Source organism: Osmerus eperlanus, chromosome 8 (genome assembly GCF_963692335.1).
Source record: "Osmerus eperlanus chromosome 8, fOsmEpe2.1, whole genome shotgun sequence".
Lineage (NCBI taxonomy): Eukaryota > Metazoa > Chordata > Actinopteri > Osmeriformes > Osmeridae > Osmerus > Osmerus eperlanus.
The window spans coordinates 14,627,718-14,638,782 of NC_085025.1; the positions used below are offsets into that span (position 1 = coordinate 14,627,718).

Consider the following 11,065-nt stretch of genomic DNA (forward strand, 5'->3'; position numbering starts at 1 on the left):
GGTGTAAGGCTGGAGGAGAGACTTGATGTAGTCGGGTGCAGTCCCATTTACCACTCGGAAAATAAACTGAGTCTCCACTATATTACGCTGCACCTCAAAATGCTTCTGACCTTAAATCACAATACTTTCTTTTAGCAATTTACAATTTTTATTGCTGCATACATAGCCTAACTCTTACATACATATACAGTACATTTGCCTCAACCCTGACTGCAGTTCTGGGCTTGTGCTATTGTTGTTCAGTTTCTGTGCAGGCATGAACAGGGGGGACAACCTGGATATTGAGCTCTGAGTAATGAGCTGTCTGAAAGAGCAGTGCAGCAGTGTCATTACACACTGCTGTGCCAGCTTTACGTTTACATTTTAGTCATTTATCAGACGCTCTTATCCAGAGCTTTGCACGAACACTGACTGGAGGTCATGACGACAGGTTCTGAATCACGTAGCACTATCTGTGTAAAATACATAAAGAGACAATAGGGGATTATCACGCTTCCGGGTTTCATGGGCGGGATTTGTCAACTTTGTGCATGTCCACTTCCGGCGCAGTTCAACAATGGCTGAAACGAAGGCTAGATGTCACTGCTCTGTTCCACTTTGTAAATCGAACAAACAACGCCAACCCTACTTAAGTTTCCATGGATTCCCGACTGAATTGAGTCTAAGGAAGAAGTGGATTAAAGCGGTTCGCCGGGATGAGGGGCCAAACTTTAAAATAAAACAAGGTAGCACGTTTGTTTGTAGCCGGCACTTTAGTGAATCAGACTACACTAACGCTACAGGTAGTGCTAGCAGGCTAGCGTTAGCTGACGTGGCTAACTTTACCAACCGAGGTCGCATCAAGCGTCTGCAAATCGGTTCTGTGCCCTCCCGTTTCCAGTGGAACAACTGGGGACTGCCAAGAAGGGAGTCTGCTTATAAAAGAGCATCAACTCGCTTAGGCCATGACGTTTGTCCAGCCCTTCCTCTGGAGCAGCCCCTACCATGTGAGGAAGAGGCGATGGAGGAGGTCGCAGCTTCGGTGGTGATGACAGAACATGATTACGGTTCTGCTCTTAAACCAGGTATGTCTGTGTTTGCCGGTGTTCTGAAATGTTGGACTACCTCCTCATGATGACCTACCAGCTTCATCACAAGTACAAACATTGCATTTTATATCTTACTTGATTAAACGTAAAGGTGAATATTGAGCTATAAAAAGCTATTTCATGTAGCTTTAGAGGTCCAAAAAACTTCCCATATGCAAGTCACAGACAAAATCTGGGTCAGATGTTTTAATTTTTTCTCTCCTCTCATACAGGTGCACTGGATGCTGCTGCTGCACACATACAGCAACTGGAAGACAAAATCAAGGAGCTGACAACAGAGCTGTCACAGCTGAAAGTGGGTGAAGTGCATTTTCACCGATTTTGTGTCTCAGACAAGGACATCCTTTTTTACACAAGATTCACGTCAAGATATGTTTTTTGTCACTTCTGGGAGGCAATTCAACCATCTGCCTCCATGGTGGTTTATTGGTCGAAAGCTCAGAAAAAGGGACAAACATTTGAACCCATTTCTCCCAGTCCAACGCGTAGGCTGCAACTGGTTGATGAGTTTTTTCTTTTCTGCTGCAGAGTTGCTGCAGGCCTGCAAGAGAAGGTGCTGGCTGACATGTTTCAGGTCAGTGTGTCCACTGTCTCCCGTGTTGTTATAACGTGGGCCAACTACCTTTACCTGCTCCTTGGCTCCCTTCCCATCTGGATGAGTAAACAGCAAGTCAAGAACACCATGCCAAGCAAATTTGTGCAGTACAGTCCAGATGTTCGGGTAATCATCGACTGCACCGAGGTGCGATGCCAGAATCCATCATCCCTCACTCTCCAGTCTGAGGTTTTCTCATCGTACAAAAACACGACAACCTTGAAGGGATTAATTGGGATTGCCCCATGTAGTGCTGTGACTTTTGTGTCAAGTCTCTTCACTGGCTCCATCTCTGACCGAGAGCTGACTGAACAAAGTGGACTGCTGGACTTACTGGAGCCAGGAGATGGCTGCATGGCAGACAAGGGTTTCACCATCGAGAAGCTGCTAGCTGACCGTGGGGCAATGCTGATTATACCACCCTTCAAGATGACAGGTAGGCATGAAAGGAATGAACATTTCAAATTAAAACTGTGACCAAAATGATAATCATTAAGGTGTGCAGACAAATGTTTAAAAAAGTACTGAGGCACTCACTGAAATAATAGAAATGAACTTATTTCATCTCTAACCACAGCGCAGTTCACCAAAGAGGATGCTCTAAAAACACAAGCAATCGCCCGACTTCGAATCCTCGTGGAAAGAGCAATACGCAGAGTCAAGGAATATCGCATCTGGGAACACACTCTCCCTCTAACCTTGTCTGGGACAGTCAACCAGCTGTGGACCGTCTGCTGTGTGATGACCAACTTCCAGGGACCACTTGATTTAAAAGGCTACATCCCTGTTGAATAGTGTTTCCCCCGATCACATGCATTCAACTGTATACTGAATACATTGTATATATTGAATGAGATGTATATAATGAATGAGAAGTCATTCATCTATAATCAATTGTAAAGGTCAGTCCATCCTGAAAGTATTCAAATAATGTAAATATGTAAATAATGTACTCAGAAAAAGGGAATTAATAAAATCTTTTATTCATTCATTTCCTTTATTCATTCAGTTCATTTCACTTTCTGCTGAAGATACACATTCATATATGTACCAAAGAAGTACAGGTCCACCTTCTTTTTCATCTCTTTTATCATTTCATCATCCCTCCAGACCCTTTCGACTGTTAAGTCTCCCTCAGTATCTGTTATAAAATCGCACCAACTCAATCCAGTTACTGCCAGTTGGCCTTGAACCTGCCAGTGGTATTTATGATTCTGCTTCAGTTTTGCCTGACCATTCACAATTTTTACATGTCCTGCCTCAGAAATGCTGGAGATGTCTGGGCACTTAACTTCAGCAAGCCCAAAACACGGAATGGCACTAGGGTCATATACCCTCGCATCGGGGCTAGCCCCGATGTGAGGAGCATCGGGATGGATAACAAATCCACAGCGTGAGACATTTACATTGAAATGTTTTGAATATTGTTCCAGCACCTGTGGCTCGCGTTCAAGGCCCCTTTTCATGGCGGGAGTCTGGTGTACTCCCTTAAGTATCCGCCCTGCCAGGGTCTGACCAGAAGACGGCCCTTTCACATGGCTAACCTCATAGAACCTACTAGCTGTCACTCTAGGCTTGCGTAAAGCTTGCCATAATGGGCACTCAGACTGCTCACGTGTCTGCTCCTCTCTCTCAGCTGCCATCTCGTGTGTCACAGTTAAGCTGTCCAAATGGAGAAACTGTTGGGAGTTTGGGTCAACGTTTGGAAAAGTAGTGGGAAATGTTGACCCCTCTAAAGGCAGTTTAGGGAATGTTGGTGCACCTGGGTGTTGGACATAATTTCCGCGTTTGACCACAGGAGGACACTGGTAGGACAGGGGTGAACCTCGCGGCACAGGTCCGAACCTGGAGTCGACCATGGAGAGTTGAGACAAGCCATGCAGCACTGAGGATATTAGTGGTTGCGGCCTGAGGTTTTTCAGTCCTTCCCCAAGAGACAAGACTTGCGGGTCTGGGAGGGATCCTGAAATGTAAAATTAAAAACAGTAAGTGTTAAATTATCCACACATCTCTTGTCTTTCTGGAGAATTGCTCACTGCTGTTACACTACTGTGTGTTATATTTGCTACATAATTATGTGTATAAAAGTGGCAAGATACAATTATGTATTATACGGCAGCCAACAGTATGATATTAGTTACAGTAACATTACCTGTGTATGCTTGATAGAGTGTTGATTTGCATACACTCCTGGCAGATGGCTTTGGTCTCCTAACAACCAAGTCCTGAACCGGCTCTGCATGGATCCCCTGGGAATGATATTAACAAGTAGCCATGATTGTAATAGTATCTTGCTTGTAATGGTGTAAACACTATGCTCGCGGTAGCCACACAGAGTGGCACCGCTTCCAATTCACTCCCATGTTAACCAATGTAGCCAGACGTACAGCTGCGCTGCACCGCTTTGAATAGACTTCCAGTCTATTTTTCAGCTGCCCCGTGTGCCACGCTTCGCTCCGCGATCAGTGTGTCCCAGGCGTAACGTTTGGGATACACTGCTCGTGGAGTTAAGGGTGGCACTTGGGGCAGCTCACGCCACGGCTGAAAAATAGACTGGAATTCTATTCAATGCGGTGCAGCTCCGCGCGGCTACAATGTTACCTTTGTCCTTGGTCGATGCCATGTTTGCAGAGAGCTTGTGCAGGCCACAGGTGGTGGTACAGCTCTCACCTGCAGAACAAGAGATAGAAAAGCAAACCGGGATGTGCTTGTTAACAATCAAAGGTAGACCTCTAGAACCAGTGTCACTCCAATCAACCTGCCCATGTTAACATCCCAGACCACAGCCCTCACCTGCAACATGCTGTAATGGGCACTCTGGAACAACAAGGCCACTAGATGGTTGCACAGAACCTTGCCTGCTGTACAGCTGCATGAGGTTTCTTGAAGTTCGGCTGCATCAGCTTGGAAAACAATCTACATTAAAGACAACACTAATAATGTTAGTTGCTAAAGTTAAACTAAAATGAAAATCTTGTTGCAAATGATACAGAAATGTAAGAAAGAGCATTACAATTAACCAAAAATCCTAGGAAATCTGCAACCGCAGTCTAGGAAATCTGCAACCGCAGTAGAGTAGTTAACCCCTTACACCATTAACTTGCTGGATTCAACAAAAAGGATATTAAAGAATTTAAATGCAAAGTTACATTATCATGATATATATTGATATTTGCATACCGTACGTATGTCACAAATCACATGGCTGTTGACTGACTTGATGTAAACAGGCAACAGTGGAAGGGGTTACATTTCTTGCCATTATGCCTTAGCTTCTTAAAATAACCTTCAAATAATGGGGCTGTTCTCGCTTCTTCATCGACCTGTAACACCTAGACCTGACAGCCACCGCCCTGTCAATGATGTTGGACACTGGTGGACAAAATAATTAATGCATATACTGTGGATTTTTCATTCTAGCAAAAGGGACACTCCTATGCTGACGTTAGCTAGCTGACACTGACAGAGGCTAACGTTCTTCCTATCAGAATACAAATTAAAAGGGTGAATTGACTCAGCCTCATTTAAAGGTGAATAATCTTACTTTACTTGGATTTAACGTAGGTTAAACACATTATAACCATACGAACATCTGAGCTGACGCCAAACTGACGTTAGCATAAGCTAACCTACCTAGCTAATGTTATGTTAGCTAGCTAGCTAGTAGCCACTCACCTTCGTAGTCGTAGATGAAGTTCTCGAAAAAGAAACTGTATCCCTTGTCCACTTTGGAGCGGGCTGTGATGGAGTGTTGTTCAGTTAGTCGATGTACGTCAGAAAAAGTTATTTTGGGTAAATTTACCAGGGATGCAGTATAAGTTAACTTATAATCGTCCATCATAGGTTCGCCAGAGTGATGAGTGATCCACCGGAAGTGGCAGTGCACAAAGATCACTGAATGCGGAAGTACTACGTATCAGCGTGATAATGGCCTATTAGACAAACATTGATACTGATGTATCCTTTTAATTGTTTTTTTAAGTGAATTTTGCTACTATTCAGATACCGCTGAATTAAGAATTGGCCTAGTAAAGTTGCTGGGGTAAGTTTGTTGACAAGGGGTTTCCTACAAGTCTATTACAATACGAGGTGAGGTATACCATACCAAATATGTTGCAATAGAAAGATTTACTGTCAATCAACTTTGCCCCAATTACCTTACTTCTCCACTAACAGGTAGACTATAGCCATTTATCAAGTGTCTCAGAAGAATGTTTACATAGTCGAGAACATGTTCATGGTCAAATGAAAGCAGTTGTAATGTAAATATTTTCGTTCTGAGAGGCTTGATGAACGCATGCTATGCTGCAGTCATTGAACTGGAACAGACTGCAAAATTGAACAGAATACCCAAACCCATCCCTAAACATTAGCCTACTCTCAAGCTGTGTGGTTTTTCATTCTTCTGCATGGACCTGTGACAAGCTGCTCTGACACTGATAGTACCGGTCAACCTGTCTTTGTTTGAAACTGGTGGACAAGAAGATACAGCATTCATCCATTCAGTACTTTTATAATTATTCTAACAATATTTTAGAAATCTGAAACACATGCCAGAACAGCAGTCTACATTAGACCTACAGTCGACACATTAGACCTACAGTCAGATGGATTACATAACGGTTGACCAGCATAAACACACAGGACATCGTAGTAATTATACTGTTGGTACTATAACCCCATTGCTACAATGCAGTCTTCGTTTGACTGTTTTAATCGTCTGCGAGCAAAAATAAAAGACTAAACTACTGATAGTTATCTAACACTATCGCTATATCCGATGCCATTAGCAAAAGCTACACATATTACATACCTTCATAATTATGAATCAGGAGGCGTAAAACTTAAATACCTTGTCTAACAGAGTACTCGGGGCTCTGGACGTCCGTTTGGCAATACGGTGTACATCGGAAATTGTAATTAAGGGTAACGTTAGCTCCTGTAAACACCGAAGGTGGCCATTACTACGCTGTGTTTACATCAGTAGTGGACGGACGGAAGTAGTTACATCTGTTTTGTAGAACCCGGAAGAATGTTGCGCATAACCCCTATTTAACTAGCTAACCGTGCTAAATCATGGTTATGTATCTTGTGTAGTCGGATTTTAACGAATACAAAGTAATGCAGAAGTCTTCGGCCCAAATTCATTGTAATGCAACGATTATTGTTCTCTGGCAGGCTGACATCTAGTAACTTATTTTATGAACACTTTGTTTACCCATATCGTACTTTATGCTACCTGAGTAAATTGTAGAGGACTCTAAATCTCAGGATAAATGTATAAAAGACACAGTAGTTCAGTATTTTCAAACAATTGTATTTGTTTTATATAATTAGAAACTGATTTTCCAGAGGGAATCGAAAAACCAGTCGGCCAATTTGAGCCAATAAAGGCTAGACTGTAAAATTATTCCCTGACCCCTCGCAAAAAAGCGATCAAGCAAGCTTCTGGAAAACCTTTAGGTTCTAGGTTGCCCACGCACGTTTTTTGTAGTCTTATCTGAAACAAAAAGAATAATTAGTGCATAATAGTAAAAAAAAAAAAGAGAAAAGGGGATATCTTGAAGTCCACCTTAAAGTCCACCTTAAATATATATATAACCAATTGTTTTATTTTAGGAAAGAACAATTAGTACACATTGAATCAACTGGATAGCTTGAAGGTTATCTGAAACAGAATGAAGTTAGTTGTTTTGGCTCCAGACGGGGGCTCCGGGCAGGGTAACTCCTCTGTTTGTTTACATGTAATTTTCTTGAACCATTCTCTATCTGGCCCCTCACCTGAGACCACTTTGTCTTGGGAGACCCTACCAGGAGCAACAGGCTCCAGACAACACAGCCCCCAGGTTCATTAGGACACACAAACCTCTCCACCGCGATAAGGTGATGGTTCAAGGAGAGGTGGTTAGTGTTTTTTTTATATATATCAGGAACTGGATATCTTAAACAAAGTTAGTCTTTATAACAGGAACTGAACTGGATATTTCGAATATCTGAAACAGAAAAGTTGGATTTTGTGTGTGTGTGTGTGGGGGGGGGTTATAATAGGAATAGGATATCGGAAACAAAGTTTATTTTGATTTTATAACAGGAACTGGATATCTCAAAGAGTATCTGAAACAGAAAAGTTAGATTTGTGTGTGTGTGTGTGTGTGTGTGGGGGGGGGGGTTATAACAGGAACAGGATATCTGAAACAATTTTTTATATATATATATATATATATATATATATAACAGGAACTACATATGTGTAACAGAATGGACAGTACAATAGTTGTATGTATATTTTTTGTGAGATGAGTTGCAGTGAGGCCTGAAAACCTGCTGCTTGTACCGTTGGCTCTTAAATCCCACTCAACGCCAAGGCAGAAAGTCACATACAAACCTGCTGCTTGAACCGTTGGCTTTTAAATCCCGTTCAATGGCCAAGGTAGAACATGAAATCTGTTGGCTTGGTCAGTTGTTGTGGTATGACTCTTTTTTTGTTGAGTTGATGAAATCCTGAGTTTTTGATGGCTGAAGATGCTGGTGGGTTTTTATAGCATCTTGGCTTAACAAGGAGTCACCCTGTATCAGGGCCCCCTGTCTCATATCACCAAGATGTCATTAGAAAACATGAACCCACTGCTTGAACCGTTGGCTTTTAAATCCCGCTCAACGGCCAAGATAGAAAGTGAAATCCTTTGAACCTACTGCTTGAACCGTTGGCTTTTAAATCCTGCTCAACGACTAAGGTAGAACGATGTGTGTTTAATAATGTTTGAGGGTATGATACTCCTCAAAACATGGGTCAACACAGGCAACGTTGCATGCCACACACATGAACCTGGGGCCTGTACTATCAAGAATCAAGATTTGGCGTTAGCGAGGTAACTTCAGGTTCAACCCAGGGTTTTCTGTACTACGACGGAGGAGCACTTGTTACCGGGGTAGATCGCCATGGTAACACATGCTGAACGGCTAACCTGGTCGGGAGCAGGTTAAGTTTGAGATTAGAGATCAACCGATATAAAAACCCCGCCCACTAACTCATTCTTGAGAGGATAATGGCGTCACCGTTCGTAGAAGACCCCGTGGAGCTTGGTGCGCGGATAGTGAGAGGTGCGCTCAGAAGAGCCAGAACTTTTAGAGACCGGCAAAACCCGTTGGCATTCCATGATGACCATCTTTATGAAAGATATACGTAGATTCTCAGCAGAGGGAATTATGTATCTTTGCCAGCTTCTTGAGCCATATGTTGCCAATGCGACACATCGAAGCTGTGCGCTCACAGTCCCACAGACTGTATGCGTAGCATTGCGTTACTTCGCTACGGGTACTTTTATGTACAGTGTGGGTGATGCGGAGAACCTGAGCAAGAACACCATCTGCCGCGCAATTCGGAAGGTGATGCTTGCTCTAGCACAGCTCTTGAACACATTTGTTGTGTTCCCAGGGCACCTTCCCATGCAGGCAATTAAAGAGGGATTTTATGACATAGCAGGGAAATATTCACTTAAATTGAACTTCATCTATAAATAATCTAGGCCCCATGATGTTCACTGTTGCATATGAAATTCATCATACTCCTTAGGCTTCTCGAGGGTGATTAGTGCCATTGATTGCACCCATATCCCCATTGCTGCATCGCTGGGGGAGAATGAAGTCGATTACATTAATCGCAGGTCATTCCACAGCATCAACGTTCAGGTAAAGCATAAAGGACAGGACATGTTTGGTCATACTGGTAAAGTAGGAGTCCTTCTAATGCACATTGATGTATCCCTCACGTTAATGCTGTTATGTGGATGGATTTTAACACAAGATTATTTTGCAGATGACTTGTGACCATCAATACTTGGTGACCAGCATTGAGGCAAAGTGGCCTGGGTCAGTCCATGACTCCTGGATCTTTAGGGAGTCTGCACTGTGCCACAGATTAGAGCAAGGTATGGCAATTGTAAGTAACATTTTGTATAGCATTTTGTTATACTGATTATGCTAATATTAATGTTCTTCTTCAGGGCTCTTCAGTGGATTGCTGGTAGGGGACCGAGGGTACGCCTGCCAGCCCTTTTTGATGACCCCCTATCCTGACCCGAACACACGGCCACAGACTGCTTTTAATGTGGCCTTGAACCGAACAAGGGTCAAGATAGAGATGACCTTTGGCATCATAAAGGCACGCTTTAACTGCCTGCGTGGCCTCCGAGTGGCCCCAGACCGGGCTTGTCAGATTGTAACAGCCTGTGTTGTGCTCCACAATGTGGCCTTGATACAAAAGGAGAGAGAACCACCTGTCAGCCAGCAACCCCCAGATGTGGTAGACCCCTTCACCCTTGACTACCCTACTGGCAGGGCCGTGAGAGACTATAACGCGGCAGTTTTTTGTTTAAGGGGAGACAGGCTAAGCCATTATTCTTTACATTTAGTCATTTAGCAGCATTCTTTCCTTTTTACTTTTCAGTTGGGCCATTTTGGTTCCATAGCATTTGAGCTATATAGATTTTATTTGTGTCCTTGGACAAGGCACTTCACCCTACTTGCCCTGGGGGAATGTCCCCGTACTTTAAGTCACTCTGGATAAGAGCATCTGCTAAATGACTAAATATAAATGTATTTAATGGCTGTTGCCACCATATTCTAATTATGGAGTGATGAAAGATATCCAAAGTGCCCTCTGTAGAAACTTTGGACTCTAACTATCTTGACAAAATGAAACAAGGATTTGCATTCTGTCTTCATCCAATGTTCTGATTTCCACAACAATGTGTACGGTACCGTGCAATGCGCTTCACAAGTTAAATAAATGATCATTTCACTACTTTAATTGAATTTGGATGTTTTCACATTTATTTCAATTTTCAAAAACAATAAATAGAACATTGAAAGAAAGAAATGTTGAAAACCCCCTCAAAAAACTAAGGCACAAAAGAAATCTTTGGGACAAGCCACAAAAAGGTATAAAAGACCAAAACATAGAAAAGAAAATACATCCTCCTCATGCGTGCTCCCTTTCCTAGGAACACAGAAAAAGAATGTCAGTGTAACTGTAAGTTTATTGTAATTCATTCATACATTCAGTCATGTTCTACCTTCTTCTCGTATTGAAGTTTCTCCAGCCTCGTCTTCTTTATTAAAAGCCTCTCATGCTCGATATCGAGCTCCAGGGTCCTTTTGTAGAGGGCCCTCACATTGTCTGCTCCAACCTGAAACAAATAAAGAACATTGTCCCTTAGCAAGGCACACTTTGAGAAAGTTGAAGGTGTCCATTTGACTACTGTGTTTCAAGGTTCATTGCTTACCCCATGTCTTTGTCTTGGCCTTGAGGTGGAGGCCATAGGCTCAGGGAGAGGAAGAAGTTCCTCTTCCTGCTGAGTTTAACACAATAGCAATTTAATCA

At 42.7% G+C, this 11,065-nt stretch overlaps 3 protein-coding genes and 1 pseudogene across 3 annotated transcripts in view; 3 read left to right on the forward strand and 1 right to left on the reverse strand.

The window, feature by feature from the left end:
- Positions 1-8,294, forward strand: part of pbk (PDZ binding kinase) — a 111,422-nt gene extending 103,128 nt beyond the window's left edge. The window contains exon 8 of the transcript XR_009930959.1: positions 8,284-8,294. The gene's annotated coding sequence lies outside the window, so the exon portion shown is untranslated. The remainder of the gene's footprint in view (positions 1-8,283) is intronic.
- LOC134025487 (THAP domain-containing protein 6-like) lies at positions 541-1,898 on the forward strand. Its single transcript, XM_062468529.1, has 3 exons — positions 541-1,064; positions 1,301-1,383; positions 1,617-1,898. Exons 1-3 carry the CDS (start codon positions 557-559, stop codon positions 1,650-1,652), a joined length of 627 nt encoding a protein of 208 aa, XP_062324513.1. The 5' UTR covers positions 541-556; the 3' UTR covers positions 1,653-1,898.
- Positions 2,685-5,610, reverse strand: LOC134025021 (uncharacterized). Its single transcript, XM_062467808.1, has 5 exons — positions 5,359-5,610; positions 4,477-4,599; positions 4,285-4,353; positions 3,836-3,932; positions 2,685-3,646 (listed from the first exon to the last, which is right to left on the reverse strand). Exons 2-5 carry the CDS (start codon positions 4,483-4,485, stop codon positions 2,694-2,696), a joined length of 1,128 nt encoding a protein of 375 aa, XP_062323792.1. The 5' UTR covers positions 4,486-4,599; positions 5,359-5,610; the 3' UTR covers positions 2,685-2,693.
- A 435-nt stretch (positions 8,295-8,729) lies between the features above and the next one.
- LOC134025235 (putative nuclease HARBI1) lies at positions 8,730-10,712 on the forward strand (annotated as a pseudogene).
- The last annotated feature ends 353 nt before the right edge of the window (positions 10,713-11,065 follow it).

What these genes read in the sequence shown, in the direction of transcription:
- LOC134025021 (XM_062467808.1), bottom strand. An exon ending in GGCATCGACCAAGGACAAAG is followed by an intron (nt 3,933 to 4,284) that starts GTAACATTGTAG and finishes TATCATTCCCAG; the next exon opens with GGGATCCATGCAGAGCCGGT. An exon ending in ACTCTATCAAGCATACACAG is followed by an intron (nt 3,647 to 3,835) that starts GTAATGTTACTG and finishes TTTACATTTCAG; the next exon opens with GATCCCTCCCAGACCCGCAA.
- LOC134025487 (XM_062468529.1), top strand. Translation starts at nt 557, where the DNA reads ATGGCTGAAACGAAGGCTAGATGTCACTGCTCTGTTCCACTTTGTAAA. An exon ending in CGGTTCTGCTCTTAAACCAG is followed by an intron (nt 1,065 to 1,300) that starts GTATGTCTGTGT and finishes CCTCTCATACAG; the next exon opens with GTGCACTGGATGCTGCTGCT. An exon ending in CAGAGCTGTCACAGCTGAAA is followed by an intron (nt 1,384 to 1,616) that starts GTGGGTGAAGTG and finishes TTTCTGCTGCAG; the next exon opens with AGTTGCTGCAGGCCTGCAAG.